Source organism: Anser cygnoides, chromosome 10, assembly GCF_040182565.1.
Source record: "Anser cygnoides isolate HZ-2024a breed goose chromosome 10, Taihu_goose_T2T_genome, whole genome shotgun sequence".
Classification (NCBI taxonomy): Eukaryota; Metazoa; Chordata; class Aves; order Anseriformes; family Anatidae; genus Anser; species Anser cygnoides.
In genome coordinates this window covers 4,044,068-4,068,557 of record NC_089882.1, presented here as the reverse complement: position 1 = coordinate 4,068,557, position 24,490 = coordinate 4,044,068, and the positions used below count along the sequence as shown (strand labels likewise).

General features: G+C 45.9%; 1 protein-coding gene across 12 annotated transcripts in view; it reads left to right on the top strand.

Annotated features, from left to right (window-relative positions):
- ITPR1 (inositol 1,4,5-trisphosphate receptor type 1) overlaps positions 1 to 24,490 on the top strand; it is a 169,987-nt gene that overhangs the window by 108,026 nt on the left and 37,471 nt on the right. For 11 of the 12 annotated variants that reach the window (XM_067003328.1, XM_067003326.1, XM_067003334.1 and 8 more), the window contains 4 exons: positions 1,318 to 1,508; positions 16,272 to 16,452; positions 17,065 to 17,318; positions 22,419 to 22,619. In XM_067003328.1, the coding sequence (XP_066859429.1) occupies positions 1,318 to 1,508; positions 16,272 to 16,452; positions 17,065 to 17,318; positions 22,419 to 22,619 (827 nt within the window). The remainder of the gene's footprint in view (positions 1 to 1,317; positions 1,509 to 16,271; positions 16,453 to 17,064; positions 17,319 to 22,418; positions 22,620 to 24,490) is intronic. The other variant, XM_067003329.1, reaches the window with a different exon arrangement.

Sequence of the window (24,490 nt, the reverse complement as noted above, 5' to 3'; positions counted from 1 at the left end):
TTTTCCCCTCAGACTTTTCCCTTACTGTTCTGTTTCTGTGAAATACAAAGCAAACAAATGAAAACCACCACCAACAAAAAAATTACCCACAGCGGTCGGGGAAGAACTCTTAATCCCACGTTTTCCCTGGCTTTGGAAACTCCAGTGTTTCAACTCTCCTTGAGGGATTTCACTTTAAGCTGAGCAGAACATGGCTCTCCTGTCTCTAATCACGTAAACTGCTTTTTCCTTACGCAGATGAGCGTAGTGTTCTTGTTTTCCTGACTGCATTTGAGAACATACTTCAGAGTTAAGGAGGCCGAGCTTTTTTTATGCTTTCTAGAGACTTTCTTGGGGTGTCTTGGATTTTGTAGTCTTGCTTTGAATGGATGTACTTAGGAAATCTGAGCAATTTAACATTTGCAATAATACTTGGGAGATGTGCTCATAGGGACGTCAGATTAACCGTATCTAAAACAAAAGCATTTTGTTGCATTACGGAGAGATTGCAGGGTAAGATGAGCAAAAATCAGGTTTGAAGTCAACTGTAGAGTGCAGTTTATTTAATTTGAAACCATTGCTAAAAAAGTCAGTTAGGCATGTTTTCATCAAACACCATTCAGTGGGTTTTGCCTCTAACGACTGTCGGTAATCCCGTTGAAGGCAGGTCTGATCAGAAACAAACAAACAAAACAAAAAAATCCCTCCCTCATTTTTTAAGTTGAGCTGTAATTACATTTGCCTTTGCGTAGTGCTGCCTGCTGTGATACTCTTTCGCTTTCTAGATCATTTTGCTTCAGTTCTTGTTCTTTCTGCCTCTTCCACCAAATCTTGTGTGCTTTATCTTGTTTGATCTGTTTCATCCATGAATTTTTATGCTTCTGTAATTGTACAGAAGCATAGCGTTGGCTTTGCCATCTGCTGGAATTTGTCTTGCCTTTTCTCCATCACTTCGCTGGTACCACTGAGCTTTTACCTCTTTGTATCTCTGAATCCATACTGCTTCCAGAATCCTCTTTCGGTACACCAGCGCTCCTTCCAACTTCTGCTAGCGATGAGGGTGATAGTGGCAAGAACTATTTCTCCTTGACAGCCCGAGCTTTCTTCCTCAGGACTTAGGAGCCTCGCACACATTAAAGCAGCATTAAGTGCCCATCGTATGATGCGTCCCATCTGCCCTCTAAGTTAAAAACACTTGCAGAAATGCTAGGAGTTGAGTTCATCGCTGTTAATAAACATGTGCCATTCAGGATACTTAATAATTTAAGCCAGAAGAGAGGTGCCATCACTGTAGGGTAGCAGGATTTGAATCTCAGGCTGTCATGATCACCTTTATAGGAGGAAGCTCTGGATCAAGTTCAATGAGCCGAGGTGAGATGAGTTTGGCAGATGTCCAGTGTCATCTGGATAAAGAAGGTGCATCCAACCTGGTCATAGACCTCATCATGAATGCCACCAGTGACAGAGTCTTCCATGAGAGTATCCTACTTGCCATTGCCCTTCTGGAAGGTGGGAACACTACAATACAGGTAGGAAAATGGAAAACATTAAGCTTCTAACTAAAACATGTCGGGAAGGGAAATATTTTTGAGATCCAGGAAACTTGAAGAGATTAAGGAGAAGATGGGAGGGGAAATGACTAAATGATCTTTGACCTGTAATTAAGGGAAATATCAGTGTCTACCATGCAAAAGTTAACTTATTAAATGTTTGCATGGGCACTAGGTAATTGAGGTATTTCCCAGGGCAATACAGAGGTATGAATGTATAACAAAACAGCTTTGTACCGTAAGTTAATATGACTGCTTTTACAAGTAAGTTTAAGCAACTGCAAGATGCTTTGAGACTTTTACAACTATAGGTCTTACATTTCAGATCAGAATTTAAAATACCACTGTATGGTAAAGTCCAGGCCACCACTGTTTTACTGTTATCATGTTGTACTTCATTTCGGTGTTTTGAATACAAATTTGGTGTCCTTAAATGAGAACTGTACCTGGTATGGATTCTAGTGAACGTATAGCAACTAACTCGCTGCATTTCAGAAATAGGGTATTCTTCCAAACAGAAAGAAAACCTTATTATGGCAAAATACGACTACAAAGATTATTAAATATGTAATATCTAATTTTTTTGACTTTGTGTTCGTTCTGCATGCGAACAGTCTTGGACAATGGTCCTTGTGCATAGCTGTTCCAGAGTTTGTTTTCCCTTTCCTCACCCTCCTGCCACTTGTTTCACGCCTGAAGAAAACAATCAGTGATTTGTTTAAGAAGGTCAATTTTACAGGTTGTTGCTTTCAGATAAATATGTTCAAGCATTTGATACACATACAGAGTTAGGCTTACAACTTGATACCATTTGTGCTGCAACCTAATGAGGAACAACTATTTAGGTACTTGAATCAGGATCCAGGTAAAGTTTTCAGAAGAGCTTGGACAAATAGAACTAAGAAAACCTTCTATACGTGCCCCAGTGTTCCCAGTACAATATAACCACTCCCCAGTCCTTTATTTGTTACTGTCCTGAAAACCAAACTACCCAAAGCATGCGGTTGGTCTCTGGTATCGTTGCAGTGGCTAAGAGGGCTAAGAGCCACCACAATGACAACGTTATTCTTGCTAGACCTCTGTGGCAGCTTCTGTGATAAATGTGGAACAGACCAGGGGCAGTGCTCCACGTTGTGCTTGATCTAATATAACTGTGGGCTGTAGCCAAAACAGCTCGTCCCGTTCTGGTTAGCTCTGTTTGTCCCTTCCTTTGTATGGCTTGTGCAGCTGTGGAGAGAGTTGATCTGATGGAAAACCAGCCTGCCGGCAGCAACAGATTCAGTGCTATAGAAAAGGTCTGTGTAAAACCTGACCAGAGATGTGCAAAAGAGCGGCGCTTTCCTCTGGGTAGCACTGTGCAGTGAGACTTGATCAAGTGTAACATGAGGCTGAGTTCTGACTGGTTATAATTGATGATTATGATTAAAACTTTAACTGCATCTACAGCAGCACCACCTTGTTTTCACACAAACTTCTGCTGAGAGGGGAGAGAATCTTTTCGGGTTCCCTCGTCGCTTGGCTCTGTAATCAGTACCTTCTTTTTTCCCTGTATATGTGCTCTAGAGTGAAGCTCCTTTGCAAAAGACAAAGTGGGAACAAAGCATTTAAAATCCCATGTCATCTTAAAATGCAGTCACAGGATTAACATTCCATGGGGAGAGTCACTCCTTTCAATTTCCTGCTCTCTTCAGATCTGAAGGAAGCTGAGCTTTCATCTTCCTCGCTCACAGGTAGCCTCAGGTAACCTCACACTGCTGTGCTGGAAGGAAAAACAAATACTGCACCAGCCTGAAACGGAGAGAGCTTTTGCTTGTCCTGGAACCCAGAACTAATGGAGTGAGCAGAGTCACTTCCCTGCTGTGCACGAATTGTTGTTAGAGTTGGAAGCAGATTCCTTAGCTCCTTGGGTCAAAACAAACAGGGAAGTCTTCCATCCACGTCCAGAGACACCTCTTTCACCAAAAAGCAAGGGGTTTTTTTAGTTTGCATTTGCTGCCTATAGCTGCAGGTTGGGAGTCTGTGAAATAATTACGTGGTTAGGAGCGAGCTGTTGTCGTACAGTGGTTACAGCAAATGGCAGAGCTCTCTCGTGCCCGCGCGTTAGGGTCCTGCCAATTTCTGCTGCACTCCTGCCTTTATAGACGTTACTTCCGACAAGCCAGAGTAACTATTTTCCATCCTTTTCCACTCAGGAAAAAGTGCTTAGTGGCTGCCTTTACCTTTAGAGAAATGTCCTGGGCAGCCAGGAGTTGCTTTGTCCATGTGTGTACGTGCTGTAATGGAACAGCGAGGGGTTGGGGATTATGGACCTGGTTGCTTTTGAGTACAGAATGTTTTAGGAACCAAATCGCTTTCTGATGCCTACAGCTAATGCTGTGTAAGGCTGAGGTCTTGGACACACCCAGGAGCTCTTACTCATGCATGGGAAGTACAGAGGAGACTTTATTGAAAATATCCTATGAAGTGGTCCCAGTCCAGCAGCCTAATAGCAAAAGGCAAAAAAGGAGGTTTATCAGTGCGCAACGTTCCCTGGGTTACCTCTGCCTTGGTTAATCTGTTCCCCGGGGCCTTGCTTTGCTTGCGCGATCTCCAGCACAGTCAGGGCCCATGGAGACTACCACAACATCAGTCAGGAGCGGCACTTACTCAGCTCTCTCATCTTTCAGTAGTAATGAGTCATGAAAGCCAAGTAAATAAAACTTTAATGTAGAAAAACACCAACCACAAAGCCTAATTTCTGGGAGAACAGCTGGCTCGACGCTGGTGAATCAAAGCGAACTTGGAGGTTTGCTCTTTAGTAAAATCACAATTTCTGTTCTCTATCTCCCAGAGTGATTGCTGAATGATGTCCAAGTTAAACTGGCATCTTGAGACAGTAAATTCATGTAACCAAGCTTTTCTCTCTTCGCATAGTGAGCTGGCTTATCTGCTCACCCAGAAAATACCGAAGGCTCCGGGTGAAACCTAGCTGTTAGCAATTCTGCAGAGGCAGTACTCCCTGCAGGAGAGCAGCCACTAGCCTGCACAGCTTCAAATCTGGTGGTTTTTATGAAGCAGTCTTTCACTACAGTACAGATTTAGTAATGGTACAGCAGCGTGATGGTCTCCTGTTTAGTAAGACTTTATTTCTACAAAAAGCCCTGCAAAATTTTTTGTCTGCTTGTGGAAACTAGGCATGCTTATGAAACTAGGTGCACTTATGAAAATGAACCCAGTGCTCTCTGTGGTCTTTTATCCTGATCTTTCTCTAATCTGTATTCTTTCTGTGAGTTTTGCAGATCAGGTGGGGCTTCACAACCTCTGCAACTTGCAGAGTGGATTTTCTGAAATTCTATGGCAGTTTCCAGTAACTGTCAGTGGAAGAGTCATCTACAGTCACTGGACTAATAATTGTGTTCAATTTGCATCAGATACATCTGTCATTGTGAAAGTCACCCTAGCCAAGTCGGCTAGCTTTGTCTTTGGGTTCTAACACAGCTCATCGTCATTTCACATTTTTTTTTGGTTATTATTAGCAGCTCTTCGTTTATAGTATTCTGAATAAGTTCATTCTGTGCTCCATCTGAATAATTTTTACTAACCTTAAATTGCTTATATCTACAGTCCTTTGAGAATAGGAAACTAGTGGGATAGAGACAGGTTATGTAAAAAGGCTTTTTGGCAGTACAGCCAGAAATATGTCGCCCCTGCATGGCATTTTCTTAACTCCAGGTTTTCACACGGGAAATGAGTTCAGCCTGAAGTTAAGCAAAAGTCTGTACTGACACACAGGAACTCGCACATGACGTTTGTAATATGGTTAATAATGGGAGTTCCCGGGTGACTCCCATGAGCTTTAGTGGGAGAACAGATCCCCGTGATGTTGGAAAGGGATAACTGGAATAGGTGTTACTGCTTCATTACGTGTATGCAGGGCCAATATTAAGGCTAGGCAAAGTAGGTGGTTGCCAACTCTAGCAGAAAAGCAAATCTAGAAATGTTCCTTATTATAATTGGCAGGAGTGATTTTTATTGTATTGTTAAGAAAATTAACGTGGGGGAGAAGCAGGACAAGAAAAAATATTCCTGGTTTATCTTAGGCAATAGGCTAAGAGGGAAGTGTACGGCACGTTTAATCCCAGCTGCTCGGTGTTCTGTTGTTGGGAGTGAACGTGGATGTGATAAATTTACTGTCTGGGGAGAAAGACAGGTCTTTGCCCACTCAGAGCTCTCTGGATGGAAACTTCTCAGTGTTGTTTTTTTGAATACGTTTGGAAGCAGGGCCAGGTGCTTTGGTAACAGGTGCTGGTGGCGGTGCCGGAGCTGTGCCCGGTGAGCTGCCTGCTCCCGGCAGCCACAGCTCCCGGCTCCGATGGGAAGCCTGCCCTCATTTGTAACGAGGCAGGAGCGGAGGTGGAACCGCAGGGTCAAAGCCGAGCAGCAAATTAACTTGACAAATGGTGCTGTTCACTGAACTGAAAATTATATAAACCCCTTTATTAATTTATATAACCCTCAGCATCCGCCTCGAGAGAGCTCGCGTCAGCGGTTCTGCGCGGGGCAGCCCTGGGAGGGCAGGTGCCCTGCTGGCCCCATGCTCTGCTCCGAAATTTGAGGGGTGAGCAGCGTGCCCCCAGCTGGGGCACTGCCAGCGGGTGTACGGCACCCATCCCCGCAGGTGCTGGCTTGGGCGTGCTTCGCAGGAGCTTGCGTGGCCGTTGCCATTGCTCATAGGCATGCTTACCGCAGAGCTGCTGCTCCTTTGGAGAGATCAAAGGATGGTCCGTTCCTTGCGCAACCTGCAACACAGCGAGTTTTCCTTGGTTAAAGCAATCCCGGGAAATGAATGACAGTGAAGAAAATTGCTGAGGACTTCTCCTGTAGCACTTGTCTCTCATCTGCCAAATAAAAATTATACGCACCATATACTCTGCTTCACCTCCGTGGAGTTTCAGGTTTCCTAGGTCCATGGAAGTTACCGACAAGTAAAGTCCCTTACGTAACCACCTCTCCGTGGAGAGTTTGGTCCACTGGTTTAATTAGGGATCTTCTCAAAAGTTAGATTATGTGACAAATTACCCACACACGTTGGTATTTTCAGCAAGGGAAGGTAAAGTGAGGTTGATGACATTAAGGCATTTTTAAGTGATGTGATGCAGAACTACCACTTCGACGTGCAGCGTTGCCTTTCCCTCACCCCTTCATCCACAGTTCTTCCCACGGCACGCTGCAAACACAAGACGTGGTAAAGGGAGTCAGTACCAAGGAAGAGGTGATTATTTTTCAGAACAGAAATGGGATTTGCTCCTAGCTTTCATGTGAGCAGTCGCTGCCCAGTGACTGACACAATGCTCCTGCCTTCAGCTCTGTCTTGCACCATGTAACGTGCTTCGGCTTGGTTGCCTTTTCTCCTCGTGTGCTACCACCAGCAACCAAACTCCAGCAAGGTGAATTGCAGTCTCCTTTGCGAAACTCAGTGCCTCAGACTGTCCAACGATGATTGATTGTTATTAAGTAATTGCATATTTGCACGAAAAGGAGTTGAATCCAGACTTGTCCAACTCCTATCTGTATTTCTGGTGCACAGGACCGAAGCAGGACCCAAGTGAACCAGGTTGCTAACCAGGCGCAGAGAGGACACCTAGTCAGTGCGCTTTTGTCTTGGTATTGGGAGTGCCCAGACGCGCTGAGAAGCATTTCAGGTTCTGGCCTTGTGCTAAGAACAACGTGGGAGCCATGAGAATCCCAAAAGCTAAGTACAAATATTCCAATATGCGGCTCCCAAAACCCTCTGGGACGCTGCCGCGGGGAGGCCCAGCCCGACGCAGTGCACAGACGTGGCAGCCCCAGCGGTCACTTTTACTGCTGCCAGCCACAGCTCTTCTTTTACGAGGCAGTAACTTTGAGACAGATCTGTGCCCTTCAGCTTCCTGTAGCGCTGGCTGCGAAGCAGTGACAAAACCAAAGGGTAAGCGATGCTAAGGAAAACAGCAGTGAAATAGCTGGAACACGCCAGTCAACCTGTTCCTTTTTTTTTTCCCCTTCTCTGTTGGCCTGGATGTGTACTGCCCTATTAGCTGCCAAGACACTTAGGGTTTTTCTCCGTCGCTGCAGTTGTCCTCCAAAATCAGGAGAAAATTTGGCAAAATGATACAGAAGGTATCGGTAATTCAAAACATAGATTTAGTGACATAACGGTGTTCTGGGGTTTGTGGTTTGGACTTTTTAACCAAATGTACTTCTTGCAGGCTATGCAGCAGTCACAGATACCTGTGAGCACATAAAACTGTACATGGTGGTAAATGCTTCAAAAACTGTACGTGGTGGTAAATGCTTCAAAAACTGTACGTGGTGGTAAATGCTTCAGAGGCAAGAATATTGTTGGGTCACTAGACTTCTGTGAATAGCACTTGAGAACTTTTGATCACTGGAAAAAAAAGTCTCTTCATTTCCAGTCTGAGAACTCCTCGTCCAGACAGAACGTGAGAAAAAGTGCTGATGTTTGTTTTTAACAGGCAGTCAGAATTTTTTGATATAGGATGTTGTTATCTTTTTTCATTGCTTCGATAATGTCTGTTGCGGAAACTAATGCAAAACCAGCAAGGTGTTGGTGCCTATTAAGTAATCACCTGTGTCTTCCACAATTTTAATAAGTCTTTCTCAAGGCAAACTGTACCATAACATTGTTTTGACATCCTGAGTATGTTACTTCTGAACACGATATACAAAAAAAGTAAATCTTAGTAAAGACCTGCATCAAACAGGGCGCTGAGCTGGGGGCTGTGACCGAGAGAGAGCCAAACGAAGCACAGCGCAAATCCAGAACCCAGGGTTACCTTCAAAACAAGGCGTTGAACTTGCAGTAGTAATTAAGCGAGTGCTGAGGAAATCCATCTCCCGATGCATTGCTGATTGTCATGCAGGTGAGCAGATTGCAAGCCCTTGGGCACACACGGTCTCTTTCACGTGTGCTTCAACGCATTTAGTACAGGGAAGGCTGGGATCTCACCTGGCCGTGAGACGCCACCGTGTTAAAAACAAACACGCCCTGGTAATAATGCACCGAGAGAGTGAAAAGCTGTTAGGAGTCATTACTGCCCTTTACAAAGATGATTTCATTTTCACTGGGGGCAGCGGGATGCATGGATGAGGTTGGGAAGCAGGGTGGGTGAAGTGGGGCTGAAGTGGCAGCACTTGGAGGCTTCCTACTTCAGTTGCAGCCGATGCTACTGGAAGCATTTGGGGGCCATCGGTGCTCCCGTATCATAGCATCTTTCAGCCTTTTTACCCAAAGGGGAGCTTTTCCACATAGATACTGAGACGCCCGTGTGTGCGATTGAGCGATACAGGCAAGAAAGGAGGAGGTGTACTACACCAGAGCTCGGCTGCTTTGCTCCTCGCCTGGTCTCGGTAGCTGCGAATACCGCATCATTCATGGTTGGGCGTTACCACAGACCTCTCCTGCGGCCTCTCCCTCGGCGTTCAGATGCGATCCCGGTGCTCTGCGTGGGGATGGGAGTCGCTACTTCTCCCTGTTCCCCTCCACGGAGTCCACATCCAACTTTTAAGATGATCCCTAACAGGATTAAAGTCCTCCACAAGCAGGCAGAGGCAAGCTATTCAGAAAAACAAGGTCATGCTGCATTTTTATTTTTTTTTTGGTAAGCACAGGAATCAACAAAGAGATGTTATATAACTTCTATTTATATCCCACTTGCTCACTAGCTGCAGGCACACACGAGTAGCTGAGGAGGGAATTTAATGAGCTCTCAGGGCTTGCTCACCTTCCAGAGCTGGTAGGAGCCAGCTTGTTTTTGAAGTGCGTCAGCAAATGAAACTGGTGGTGGGTGGGTGGTTTGGGTAGGTGGACTGACTTGTTGCTATGGTTTTCTTTAATTCCTCTGTCTCTCAAGAAGATCTTACACATTTTTTTTTTTTCTTTTGGGGAGTCTGCAGACTTCCTTGTTTCTCACACCTACACACAGCTCGCTGGTTCACCAAGGAAGTGGGATTCGTGCTCCTGCCACACAGGAGCCTCGCACAGATTAGCTGTGTGACCCGCCGGTGCGTGCTCGCACATGCACGCAGGAGGAACTCAAATCAGGCTCCGTGCTGAAAGCAGGTCGGGCCCCCAAGTCTCCCACGCTGTGAGAGCCATCTGCTCCCTGCTCGGAGGGATTTAAACCCCGAACCGAAGTCACGTTCCTACCTGTAACTCCGCCAGCGGGCCTTGGCTTCCCTCTGCTCACCCGGCATCACCTCGCTGGCCGCAGGGCGCGGGGTCGGGCCGTGTTTGTGAGGGGCTGACCTGTGCTTGGTGCTGGCTTTACTCCTCCCTGTGAAAGGACGAGACCGCATCAGGGTTTTGAGCGTTACAGTAGGAAAACGTGCAGGATATAAGGGCTCTTCCCGATGCGAGCGGTGCAATTCTCCCGCTGCTTTCATTTAATGCTCGTTGGGAAAGCCGAGTGAGTGCCCGGGTCGGTCTGTGCATCCTCAGGTCGGGCTGTGCGTGCTCCTCGCCCGCTGCAAACCTCCTGCGTGCCCCGCGGCAGGCTCCAGCTAAGGGCGAGCCCTGCAGGATTGCACGTGGATGCCCGTGGCAGCGGGAGTTTGTCTTCCTTGTGGAAAATAGAGTGGAAGTCCCCCTCTGCTTTCAGGACAGAGTTTATTTTACAGTTTGCAAAACAAAACAAAACAAAAAACGCAGTCAGTTGAGGTGTTCTGGCAGATTTTCCTTATGGGTTTGTTTCAAACTGTGAAGTATGTTCAGCCTGAATTATTTCAGCTGCCGTTTCACTCGGCTCTGCAAGAGTAATGATATTCATCACTCGTGCCCGGGAATGATGGCTCCTTAGGGAACCGGGATGTATGGAAGATTTTGGGAAAAGAGGGGGGGTCATTTATATTAATAAATAAATAAAGGGGGAGGGGATGAGAAAGAAAAGTTAGGTTTTAAATTCTGCAGCGGAACCCCTCGTGATAAGTTTAGGCAGAACATAAAGGGTTGGTGTTTGTGCTTAATTTGGCGCCTGTGTTAGCGGTGCAGTTCCCCTTCTTCTTAAAATGTGGCTGCTTTGAAGTAGTCCTGCCGTAAGAAATGGTACGGGGGTGGCAAGCTCGTTCCGCAAACATGAAGCAGCACAGAAGTTTCGCATTAGTTCTTGCTGGCAGCCTGTCCGGGTAACCCAGGCAAGTTAACGTCCCCGTCGTAATTTCTCTTTAGCGTTGGAATAAAATGTCCTGAACTCAAGCCAGAGAGCTGATCTTTCTCTCGTATCTGGAGGGACTTTCCTCTCTGAAATAGCCCTGACTCGCCGGGCTGATAGGACCTTTTCTGTTCGTTGACGTTAGAGAAACGGCTCGCTTGAATTTGTGCGAGGTGTTTGCTGGGGCTTTCCTGTATTTATTTGTAACCAAATATTTGTTTTCCTGGGGAGTTCTTTGGGACGGGTTGCGATGCTTGGGCAGGGCTCGACGGCCGTGGTGTGAAGCAGCTCCGGGAGCTGCGGAGGGTGTGGAGCAGAAACCGCTCCGTCCCCTGCGGGACGACGGCCAGCCCTGCTTGGGTTTTGCAGCCAAATGCTTTCCTAAAATCAGGCCAGCCTTCTTTCAGGGAGAAGCACGCATCTGAACAGATGTATCTAGAACCCAGCGTTTGCTGATAGCTTTAAATATTTCTCCCAACACGGCCACTCAGCGCGTCTCGTCCAGCCGTAGTCACTGAGGTGGGGAGGAAAGCCGGGCTGATGGGTGCCCAGCAATCCGGCCGGTGGGCCTCCCGGCAGGCGGCAAAGCCGCCGGTTGTGACCTGGGCACAGATGCAGACGCCAGGAACCTGCCCCAGGGGAAGGTGGCAGCGTGCCGGCAAAGGGATGAGCCTTGGGAAGGGAGAGCTAGAAACAAGCTGCCGTCAGCTGGCTGCTCGTCCCCATCGAGCGGTCCTGTGGTGTAATAGAGTAATAATCGCAGAAAACTTAATGAATCCCGAATAAAAGGCCAACAAACAAGATTGGAAAAAATATTCGGATATTTTTTCAGTTTAGCAAATGATAGGTAAACATCTAGTATTGCATGTAAACGCTCTGAAGAGGAAAAGATGCCAAGCTCCTGAGATAACCGTGGAAGAGAGGTGGTCTTTAAAAATAAATAAATAAATCAGTGACTGGAAATTGTGACATAGAGGAACTTAGGCACGCGTTTCTAACAGTGATTAACCACTACAGAGAGGCATAGTTCACCATCTCTGATGCCTTCTAAAGAAAGGGGATGTTTTTCTTGAAAAGATGTGTTACTTAAACACAGCTTCAGGTTTGCTTACTGAGCAGGACCTCCGGGCTGGTGGTGCTCAGGGGTGGCCGGGACTGTAGCTAATCAACGCACGGAAATTTAAACTTCACCTTTGATTTATTTTCTACTCACATCAGTCACTGGTCTTTCAGCTTTGCTCCTGCAAAATGCACAGACCGGTGAAATAAAGTTGTAGAAAACATAATATATCAGTAAATAATCGCTGCTGGAGGTATTTACTTAATGTCCTTTTTTTCAAGCTCCAAGGCAGTGTGCTGGAGTTGAGAAGGTGTGAGGGGGATTTTCTGCTGCACGAGAGGTTTCTGGGTGGATTTCTCCAGGAGCAGGGTTGGGTGATGGAGGGAAGGAAGGAGACGTTACTGCACAGGTTTCCTGGTACTGGCTTTTATTGGTTGCTTTACTTTGGTAGCTTAACTGAGCACTGGATGTCAGGAGGAGGAATCGGGGTCCAACGTGGCGTTGCAGACCAGCGAAGCTTGTGCTGGGTTCTTCTTTCCATCCCCTTGAAACAAACAGGGTAACACTCAGGATACTGAATGCTTGTAAAAGGTGCAGCACACTGCTGCTTGCCCAGGGCTCCACGCCGGCACGGAAACAGCGCACCACAAAAATGCGTGTCCTCTGCCACCGGCAGGGCGTACAGCTTGCAGACCTTCATGCGAGGAGGTTTTCCCCTCGTGTTTCTGTGCAGTTCAGCAAAGCCCTTTCCATTGCCCCGGATGAAAGCTAAGCCATGAAGGTCTGAACGAGTTGTGTAGGTGGCTGTCGCTCCGTCTTTAAAAGCGTTTAAGAAGTCTTTGTGTGATGCCCTTACATACTGTGATCGGGCTGGCGTGTGAGAAGCTTCTGGATTTCGTGTGCGTGTTTTCTGAGTTTCTTTCATTCTGTGGCTCTGTAATTAATTGCAGTCACGTTATCTCTGATCCTTGCATCAGAGAAGTCTCGGCTCATTCAGTCGGCTGGTGGATGTGCTCTGGAGCTGTCTGCCTTTCATGGAGGTGCGGGCACTTGTGGAGCTGCGCTTGCTGAATCCAGCATTCATAAAACAAACCTCATGATCTGCTTTGTGCCATGTGATGTCTCGTGTTCAGCGGCAGCGAGTGTCAGGGAAACCAAATAGTCGTACACTGCTCCGTCAGAGCAGAGAGCTGGTCCCCTGCCAGCTCCTCCAGTACAAAACTAGCTCATACCTTCACTTTCAGCATCCTCGGGTACCTCGCGCTGGAATAGCCAAGTGACTGTACAGGTGTGGAAGGGGCCGCGTTTCCCTTCCCTGGTCTCCGGTCGGTTTCCTGGAGGCCGCAAGTCCCAGCTTGCTGGCAGCCGAATTGGAGGAGCCAGCGTGAGCTGCTCTGCCCGGTACAGGTGAGGGCAGCGCTCTGTCGCGCAGGCAAAACACTTGGCTGCAGGGCCGGCAGGGATTTCCTAGGGAGCCCCCAAAGGAGGAGGTGAGGTTAAATGCTGCCGTATCAGCGGTACTTGAGGAGTGCCTTTCTCGAGCACGGTGTTCAGGTAGAGCTTTGCTGGACCTCGTGTCCCAAGTGCAGCACGCTTGCTCCTCCAGCGCTCTTGCCTGTGGCTACATGATGGGGTACAAGCCGGGATCCTGGCACACCGCAATCTAGAATGGCTGCTCCACTTCTGCGTTAAAAAAGGGAGATTTTCCCAGTTTTTGTTTTCAGGCTATATCTGAAAATAAGTTTAAGGATTTCTGCCATAATTAGCACCGCCAATTACCTGTTGGAGCACAGCTTGCAAGATCGCACCTCTTAAAGAACAGTGTCTTTGATAGCTGGCATGTGGTTGATTCATATGTGTGAAGGTGTTAGGCATCCTGACCCAAAGCGAAACAATCATTTTGTGACAACCATTGAACGTATGCACAGCACGCACAAGAATGCTTTACTGGAAACGTTCGTTTCATTTGTTTTTTCTCTGAAGTGCAGTGGAAAGTCAGTTAAGAAGCTCGAAAAGACGACCAAAATCAAGCCTGTCAGCAAGTAACAATTACTCGCATGCAAGGTATTTCTTCAGTGTGGTTCATTAGAATGGTTCACCACTGGTTCATCACAGGGAAAATCTTCCTGTACAGGCTCTTCAGATATGCAGTCAGGTGACGGCAGTCACTAGCTTGAACTGCAAATCATGGTGTTTTTCAGAAAGCGGTTACCCTTTCTAGAACCGATGGTTTATGCTGGTCTGTCTGTAACATATTATTGTTACGTGCTTTGTTTAATACCGTGAAAAAATTTCCAAGATGCAACTTAGATACCAACCCTTCCTCTGTTTGTGCTTACGGGCAGCAAGTAAGAGAGAGCGAACCTGGGTTTGGTTACGGGTCAGCAGCTCAGGGAAACCACGTTATGGCATCGCTTGCTTGGGATTGCAGTGTGGCAGGATCCTATCCATCATCTCTGGTCACATCAAAGGATCAGTGTAGGATAAATATATTACCTGGATAAGTAATCTGTCATTCAAAGGCTGTTTAGAGAGAAAACGTTAAAATTCTTTATATAAAATACTGGATTAGAGAATAATTCTGCAAATATTATTAAATGAACTGGGCACCCAAGTCACCTCTTGTCATGTCACAGGGCCCAGAACAGTGTCTGTGCTGCTCTAAGCCTGTTGGCAGGGTGCATCTCTTCCAGTGCTGCCTGCTAGTGAAAGTGCGCTTGGCCCTTGTGAGAGATCAGGTGAAACCTTTACTGCTTCCCACATAGATCTTCGCGACCTGGATCGCTTCCACACTTCTTCACATCTGGGATCCCCGTGTTTGCTCCGTGAATTTATTGTCCCTGTGGATATCATTTGCAAGTATAACACCGTGTGTGTCCTGAAACTTCTCCTTCGCTTTTTTTTTCTTTTCTATTACTCATTTGCGGCTATCGGCAGGGTCAGAAGTTGGTGGCTCCCTGTTATTTGGTGGCTCCCTGTTGGTTCTAACCACTCGCTCTCCTCTAACTCCAAGCGTGCTGAATGCGAAGGTGTGAGGGGGATCTTCTGTTGCCAGAGGGCTTTCTGGTTGCATTGTTTAGGAGCAGAGTGGGTGATGGAGAAGAAAGGAAGGTGAAGTTACTGCATCGGTTTCCTGGTACCTGACGTTATCAATTGCTTTGCTCTGTGGTACTTTGACTATTTGAATGGGTGTCAGGAGAAAGGATCCGTGTGGGTGGCTTTGCAGACATGCGATGCTCGTGCAGGGTTCTTCTTTCCATCCTCTGATAATCGCTAGAACAAACAAACTCTTTAAAGTTTATCTGAGGTGCCTCGGGCAGGTAGAAAGTATTGCAGAGGTGGGAGGGATGTCTCACGTGAGTATTGACCAGCTTCTTTAAATAGTAACACTCCTCCTCTGCCTGCAATCAAAGCAGCAACTTTTTTAGCGTTTCAAAGTCATTCAGCGGTGTCCTGACTGCAACAGCTTGGGAGTGATCAAAGGCAGGCGTCCGAGAGACAGGCTTGTGTGCTCTGCTTCTCACAAAAGCAGGCAGGATAGATTACTATTCCCGTTTTTCATATTTTTTTTTCAATAAATCAGGTTTCATTCCTATTCATCATGTAAAGCTGTTGGATTGTGAGCCACTGCAGAATGCTAACTAATTTCATAATGCTCTGCATAAGGTGACCCACTTACAAGTTCATCCTTCAGTCATGTTTAAGCTCTGGTCCTGATTTACGGAACAGCGTATTGGTTTCATCAAGACTTGTCTGATCGCTTACTGCGTTGGCTCCTTTTTGACCTGTACGTGATTTGTATTCTCTTCAACTGTAGGGTCAGCTTTCTGTCTCTGTGCACATATGGGCAGAAGAGCATTAATAAACCTTCTCAAAACTAGTCAGTGCTCTGAGCTCGTCTGTCACTTACAGGCATATTGGAGCAGGAATTAGAAGGGGTTTTAAGAAGTCTGCAGACAGGGCAATGGAAACTTAGCACGAAATATCCCTTGTTACATGTGCCCTGTTTGTACGGTTTTGGACTGTGATTAATATCGACTACTGCATATTATGAGTCATGGTCCCTTTGATTCAAGCTTGGGAAGGCAGGCTGCTACTTTCTCCTCTGTATTTTTTCATGTTGTTTTGTTTCTGAACAGAGAATCAAATTACAGATAATTCTTATGTCCTTACCTTACCTTTATTTGTTATACTTACGTTAATTCTGCTGTTGAGAGAAAAGTATGCTGCCTAAATGTATGAGGGCTAGCATGATTTATTGCACTTGCTTCTTTAAAAACACATTTGGAAGTAATTGATAAGGGAGCTACCATAGCTGAGACACTTTTTCTTCCTTAAAAATAAGGTTTGAGTTTCCATTTTTCTAGGTTTCAGTTTACTGAAAACTAATTAACTTTCCAGTCCTTCAGGATGTCACACGTTGCAGAAAGGTGAAATAATCTGTATTCAAACCTCTGTATGAAGATATTTATCCTGTTCCTCTCTCTTTTGTAGCATTCATTCTTCTGCCGACTAACAGAAGATAAGAAATCTGAGAAGTTCTTTAAGGTTTTTTATGATCGCATGAAAGTAGCACAGCAAGAAATCAAGGCTACTGTCACAGTCAACACTAGTGACTTAGGAAATAAAAAGAAAGATGAAGACTCAGACAGAGATGTACCGACAAGAAAAAAAGGTAATCCCCAGTTGTTCCCTTTCTAGAGTGACAAGGGAGTAAAACGCTGTTTTGAACTTATTTCAATTGATGCAATAATGCTCTGATCTCTGATCCCACAGAGCAAAGTTCAGAGATCAGTGGTGCCCTGGCTTGGGATTTCAAGAGCTTCATCCCCTCTTCATCCATTTGTGAGATTGTACTGTTGAAATGATGAAAAGTATTTCTGAGATGAGACTCTGCCACCTTGTCTCTCGTGACAAGCTGCCCAAATCCGATTCGTAGTAATGACCCTGGACTGTAGGTTGTGGTCAGTGCCTTCTCTAACAAAAAGTGGAGAAATGCTCATTTTCTTCTAGAGCAGGTCCTCTTATTATAACTCCTGCTAGTGCTAGATGTGTGTTCCCTAACCAATTAATATTGGAATTTGTAACTTTAATGTGGTTTGCGTAAAAGGTGTGAAGAGATGACGTGACATCCTTCTAAACGCGGGACCCTCACATGACACTAAACGTACTGACCAGAAAGAACTGCTGGTGAATAGCCGGCCTGCCTGTGGAACCGTAATGGGAAACGTGTGAATAGATTTTCTGGTCCCCTCCATTCAGTTTGCTCTGTTCTTATGTATTTCAGCGAGAGAGCCTATGACCCAAATTACAGAGGAAGTCCGGGATCAGTTACTGGAGGCCTCTGCAGCTACAAGAAAGGCTTACAGCACTTACCGGAGGGAAGCTGATTCTGATGACCATTATTCAGCTGGGGAAGGAGCACAGCCAGCAACAGACAAGAATAAAGATGAGCTGGAGATGAGTGCTGTGATCTCAATAATGCAACCCATCCTCCGTTTCTTGCAGCTGCTCTGTGAAAACCACAATCGGGATTTGCAGGTACAGTCTGATCGCTAAGCAAGCGTGCTCATGTAGCTTGTGTAGTTACTGCTGTCACATCAGTCTCTCTAATCCCCTCCCTTTCTATACGGATACATAAGTGACTGATTTCTTTGGCCTTTAAGGTAATCCAATAAAAGTATTTATAAGTTGCTGGACAAATACAAGTCCAGTTATCTCGCAGTCTTTTCAATGTATATAAAAGGTGGTGGGATCACCATTTGAAGTGGCTTTTTTAAACATACACCTAAAGCAAGCAGGTGTTCTGCTGTGAAGTTGTCGATCCTCTTCGAGAGGGGAAAGAAGAAAGCAGTGGGAAAATAGAGAGCGCTGAGACTTTGGTTCCAGCAGCCCTTAAGCATGTGCTTGCTTCTCAGTGAACAGCTTATTTCAGTGACACCCATCCACATGCACAGAATCGAGCGTGCTGGGATGACGTTAGGAAAGCCTTAGCTAGAGCTGAATCTGGAAAGGGACATGGAAGACGACAAAAGGGTTTCTATGTGAGCATCAGCAGCATAAGGAGGTTAGAGAGAGCCTGGGCTCGCCGGTGAATGGGGCAAGGGCCCTGGTGCTAAGAGACATGGAGAAGGCCAAGATGCTCAATGCCACCTTTACCTTGGTCTTTACTGGCAAGATTGATCTTCACAAACCCCAGGTCTCGGAGACCACAGGGGAATTTGGAGCTAAAAAGACTTAGCCTCCCTGGAGAATAATTAGGTTAGAAAACATGCAAACAAGATGGAATTGCACAGGTCCAGGGGTCCTGGTGGCACGCACCCACGAGAGCTGAGGGAGTTGCCTGATGTCACTGTGAGGCTGCCCTTGGTTGTCTTTGAAGAGTCATGGTGACCAGGGAAGGTTCTTGAGGGCTGGAAGAAAGCAAATGTCACTTCTGTCTTCAAGAAGGAAGACAGAAACTGTGCACAGGCTAATCAGGCTCACCTCGATCCCAGAGAAGACGATGCGATAACTAATCCTGGAAGCCACTTTCAAAGATAATAAGAGCAAGAAGGCGACTGGGAGTAGTTTTGGATTTATCATTGGAGAAGCTGATGAAATGCAGGATAGAGAAATAGGCATCAAAAACCCCACTGGCCAGTCCTGGGAAGCCTCCTGTTGCTGCCCCTGCTCTGAGCAGCCATGGGGCTAGGCAGAATCCAAAGGTCTCTGCCACCTTCGGTGGTCTGTGATGTTCTGTGATGTGTCTGTAGCATTCCAGTAGTGAGACTCATCTGATTTAGCACATGCCTCCACAGGAGATAAGATTCTTGCTTGCAAATGGACTGTAATTAACATGATTTTCGTTCAGCATAACCACTGCCGCTGGATTAGAATTGAACGTGAGGAGCTCGAGAGACACAGTACAATGCACTAAATGCCCTCATAAAGGAGGAATAATTGCCTTGATTGCATATTGTTGTACAGTATGCCAGAACTGTAAGACCCTGTGTGAATGCTTTTCAGACCTGCCAAATCACTTCCGCCGAACTTGAATGCCCTGCTGCTGGCAATATTTGAAATCAGAGCTGTATGTTAATGTTTCTGTGCTATGAACATGTAATTCTTCCAGCGTTTTATAGGTGCTGAGGTTACATACACCAGGCTTTCTCCTAATTTTTCGTAAACTGTTTGATCTTTGTTTTGTCAAACAATTTTCATGCCGTTAGCAATGTCGGAGACAAGTAGGACGCCAGTTTTGCGTGGCAGTAGTCCAAACCGCACGCACAGGATCCTTTCTTGCTGCTGTCTTTGGCTAGGCACTGAAAGCTATAGGAACAAAATTGAATTCAAGCCAATGCGAAAACTTGGCCTGAGCTATTCACCGTCCTGAACAATTAAATTCCCCTAGCATCTAGTAGCTGCATTCAGCTCTGGGAGAAAAAAGGTTAAAATAAAAGTAGAAAGAACTGTTTTTCAAAAATAATCTTATTACTGCTTGCCTGCCTTGATGCTTGCCTTTCTCCTTCAGCACTGAAGCAGAGGTAGGAATGTATGGGGCTTCAAAACCTGTCTGCAGCTAGCAGGTTATAACGGAACCCCTATCAATATCGTCAGTGGGTTCCCTACTTAAAGGAATAAACAAGACTTGTTCTTTATTCTGGAAACCATACGTCGTCCCAGGTTACATAACTGAGGCTTAAATTTGGGTGATTCCTCTTCACTTCTATTAGCGCAATTAGAGGTCTGTCGAACCAGGCATTTTACAAGCTGTTGCAAAACATCAGGCTGCTCGCAACTGCTAAAGGCGGGGAATGCAAATCGCCTCTGTGAGAGCCTGGAAGGGGATGTGTTTAAGTGAGGCAGAAGCCTTTGAAATGGCTCACCAAGTTGCAATACCGTGCCTTTTGCATCACTCTTCTTCCTTCTGGACCAGCCTGTGCACGAGGCAAGGACCGGCCCTCCCACCCCGCCACGCTTAAACACGCAGCTCCATTGCTACGCTTACTTCTCCCCATCAAGATCAAATTGTTAGTGCTTCAGTTCTTTTCTTATCGAGTGACTTATCTCTGCAAAATAAGATAAATATTGCAGTAATATGCTAGCAAGTCGTGCTAAGATGAAAGCTCTAAGCCAGTAGGCTAAATACTGCTTTTGTGCAAAAAAAGAATGAATTGACATAACTTTTCCTGGTGGTTTTTAATGTTTGTTTGTTTCTATTCCTAATCGCTGAAGGCACAGCGTAGGTTATAAAGAAGTAAAGCTTTGCCTGCTGCAGAGCAGTGATTCAATGATTTGGCTGGCAGGGCAGTACTACAGCATGCAGAGAATGAGCAGGTTTAGCTTGTCATGTTTTAGGCAGGAAGCCTGTCTGAGAATTAACTTTTAAAGACCAATATAGACCACAATATTCAGTGAAAAATGCCTTGCCGTACTTGATTGCTAGTAAAGAAAAATCTGATCACTTAAAAATCTCACTGTACTGAGGCTTGGCTCTTATTTGTGTTTTCTTTGCAAAGTTTTTTGCAGTCAGGGATCAGGTTTCTGCTAAAACAAAGGCCGTCCAATGACAACACCGAGGCTTGTGGGGGAATTACCGATGTAAATGGCAGAGCTCTTCCTTCCAAGGATTCTGTGCTCATCCGTGCTTGAACAAAGTGCGCTAGTGTTCTGCTAGTAGCCAGCTTTATTTTTATCCAACGTGTTTTCTCTAAAGGGTGCTCAGCTTTAGGCTGTGTACAGGGAAGCAAGTTCTCCGACAGCCCAACGTGCTGCTCAGGCATTAAGGACCCGCTGCAGGTGCTGCCTTCCCGAATGTGGCCATGTCCAGTCGTGTGTCCCAGACGTGGGCAGGATGGCAGCATGAAACATCTCCAGCAGGTTGTTCGCAAAAGCAGGACTTTAATGACTGCCTTTGAGTGCACTTCATCCCCTTGGAAAGCGTTTCTCTCTCAAATGACCATACAGGATGCTTTAATTTAAGCAGTACGAGTGCTTTTTCCTGCTTTCTCCTGATCCCACAAGCTGCATATTTTTCACGTTTAGCTGAATCTGCAGCCCCGTCGCTCTTTATTGTGAATGCAGGGTCTTGCAGGTGGTGCCTCAGGTTCATTCCCACCAGAAGTTACAGGAGGGCACTTGTGATATTAAGGGTTGTGTTCCCATGTCGTAGCCCTCAGGATGGTCTGGGTGGTAGGAAAGGACAAGCTGGGACTCCAGCAGGTTCCCTGGGGCAGTATCTCCCAGCGCAGAGGGACTTGTTTTCTGCCGTATTTTCCTTCACCTTGTTTAGCCATCTAACGTTGTCCTTTTGCCTCCTGTACCTCATTCCTCCTCTTCCCTTTGTTTTTATTGACTTTGGATCAACAAGTTCGGCTAGGTACTCTCAGAATTAATGCCATGCCACAGGAGCATTTTGTTTCCTAGATTTCGATATTATCCATGATTTTTGCTTTTTTTTTTTTCCCGGAGGGAAGGGAAGAGCTCTGCTTTCTGTAGCATCAACCTTTCTACTTTCTGACAAGTTAATCAAAAGTCAGGATATTAAATGAGCAATCAGTTGAAATGTGCTGAATCACTGTCACCTTTAGTCTGTATTCAGAGACAGCATTTTCCTTTTTTAGCTTAGCCTTCAATTGAATCTGGCAATTTCTCAGTCTGCTTGCCTTAAAAGACTTATTAGTCTGACGCAGCCACCAGAGGCAATCAGTTAGCAGCGCTCTGCTGCAGGCTGGTAGAAAAGACTTTGCTGGTTCCATAGTCCCATGCATTTTGCTCGTCAAAGGGTGTTTTTTTTTTTCCACCTTTAAAACGAAGTGTTTTGTAACCTGCTAGAATTGAGCCAGATAGGAGATCTCCTGCTGAAGCTTCTAGGAAAAGAAAGTGGTGGTGTCTGTCTGTTTTCACAGAGCACTGCTGGGAACATACTGACAAATAGCATCTGAGTCACTGGGAAATTGTTTTTCATTAATTGTCCCTCTTCGGGTTTGTTTTTTTTCTTTTTCCTCATTTGGAATACAGGAGAGGGGAAACACATTTAATCCATGCTGATAAGTCTGGTGTTGCATGAGAGGAGCTGCTCCTAATCAGCAGCTTCAAGCAGGGATTACAGTAATTATGTGGGAAGAAATGCAATTGAGAGAATTGCATTTAAAGACGCTCTCCTTCAAGTCATGCAGCCAGGTGCCTCCTTGCCATGCAGGTGGGGCTGCTGTGAAGCCAAGGCCAGGGAACGGCATTTTCCGTCTGGGAGAAAGGTCTCAGGAGGAGTCTTCGGTGATCATCAGTAGTGAAATGTAGCGTGTAGGGTAGAAAGAAAGCTTCCAGGCTTGGAGGAGCTTTCTGATCTGTAGTGAATTGCCTATTCTGTGTTGCTGCTTAGTGCTCTAATGGATGCACTCTGTTTATTACTTGTTGTCTTCTATAAAATTTGAAGCCAACAAGCTGCTCCGGAGAGCAGCACGTTGCAAGCAAGCCCTGGAAGAGTCTTAAATTGCTTGTCCAGGCTCCCTGTAATGAAGTTCCAGTGAAATTAGAGCAATATACCATGCAGTGCAATTGCGGGTTGATGAACTTAATAAAACGTTATGATCCAAACATCAATTTGTATGCCTTTTTCCTGTCCTCCCCCCTGCCCTGGCTGTGACACTCTCACTGCAGAATTTCCTACGCTGCCAGAACAACAAGACGAACTACAACCTGGTGTGCGAGACACTCCAGTTTCTGGACTGCATCTGTGGAAGCACAACTGGAGGACTTGGGCTTCTTGGTCTGTACATAAATGAGAAAAACGTAGCGCTGATCAACCAGACACTGGAAAGTTTGACCGAATACTGTCAGGGGCCATGCCACGAAAACCAGGTAACGTGTCTGTAGCTGGACAAAGCTCATCCCTGTCTCCCCGTGCCTGCAGCGTGTGCTCTGCTTGGCTTGGCTCTCAGCCTGCTCAACTTGTGTTGTCTTACACTGCTACTCACTTTGCTTGCCTGACAAAGGGATTTTGGTTTGGCGTTATTTTTTCTTTATAAACTCACAACAGTCACCTACTCTTTCTTGGGGCCTCCCTCAAGGAGTTAAACCACTCCAAGCATCACTCGAAAATTTTCTGCTTTTGCTAGGATTAAAGCTGTTATATTAGACATGAGAGACAGGGAGAGTGGGACATTTTTGTACTTAAAATCCGTTATAGTAAAATTGTCACTAAAACCAAGCCATGTTGCCCGTGGTAAATGAGCAATGTGGCCCCCAGCCAAGCGGGAGAAGCTGGAGCTCTGTGGCCTTGTTAATGAAGGTGATAACCCTGCGGGGGGGCTCGAGGCTCTTTTCAGATTTTGTCTTGTGGGCAGCCCCAGCTGCGTGTCGCTGCTGACCGCCTGTGCCAGCGCAGGGGACGTGGTGCTGGCTCCCGAGGAGCCTCTGCCTGGCTGCCAGTGCTGTAGGTGACCCTATGAGCAGGATGCTTTGGAGCAGGCGTGGCGGTTTGAGCAATGATGTTACAGGGAAGGCAACTGGGGAACGGCAATAAATAGATAAATATCAGACTATTGATAGAGCAGTTACTGACCCACAGCTGGACCTGGTCTGTTCTGTGCTTCTGCGGCCAAATGGTTAAGAATGAATCCAGGAAAATGCTTTGTCTGGATAAGCAGGAGTTCGTAGCTGCTCGAGAACTGCGGTTTGCTCCAGTGGGAAGGACCACAGGGCGAAGCAGCTGTACTGCTTGGCTCTGCTTTCCCACTTCATCGCCCCACCTCCTCGGCTGTTGTACAGCCGCGTTTTAGAGCAGCACCACCAATTAAACAGTCCCATGCTTCTGCCCTTGGTCTGAATGTGATTCTTGCTATAATTGTTTCAATTAGGCAAATGAAGTCTGAAGTCTGAAAGTCTAGAATAACTATAGATAACAAGAGATAGCTACGCCTAAATAATTTTCTAAACTCTGGCTGCTCTTTGGTATTGACTAAATAACACGTGCTCAGTATGTGTTAGGGGAGAATTTTTGCACTGGGCTGGCAAGATCTGATCGTCATGTCTTCCTTTTAATACACGAGTCTCTGGGATTAGAAAATGGATATCTGCTGCTTTTCTGCATTTGCATTCTGTTGGAGTCTTAGTATGGTACAGAAAGACTAGAATATGACTTTTCCAAATGTCTTAAAGAAAACCTGTCCTTTGAAGCACCTTTGTCCGTCCAATTGTAATTTACAGGAGAGCTAAACAAAGCGTAGTGGGGATGACAGAGATGTTCAGGTGAAATCATATTTATGCAAAATAATGCATGAAGCTTTACGCGTCCATTTGTATTTTATCTCTGTAATACAGACCACAGACTAGGAGGAATAACCACCTTTAAATGTGAGCATGCATCTTTGCAGAGGAGCTCAATAAGAGAGCAAGGCTCTGCCATTGGAAGTAGCAAGCTGCTGTCAGTTCGTACGTTTTAGTTACGGGCAGTTATAAGAGCAAGGTTACAGGGCAAGCACGAAGGATATGGAAAGTCACATTCTTTGATTAGAAGGCTCTGAAGTTGGTGGTGTTTGGCACATCGAGAACAAAGAAAACTCTCCCTAACCTTAGTAAAAGTGTTCTTCCTTAGCTATTTATTCAGCCTGAGCACTTTGGCATGTAAATACTTAGTTTATCAACTGTGTTGCTTTCTGCTTCCTGAGTCTGGGTGGTTTCAGTAGGGCATGCCGTGGCTGATTATAGGAAAAGCTTGAAACAAAATGCTT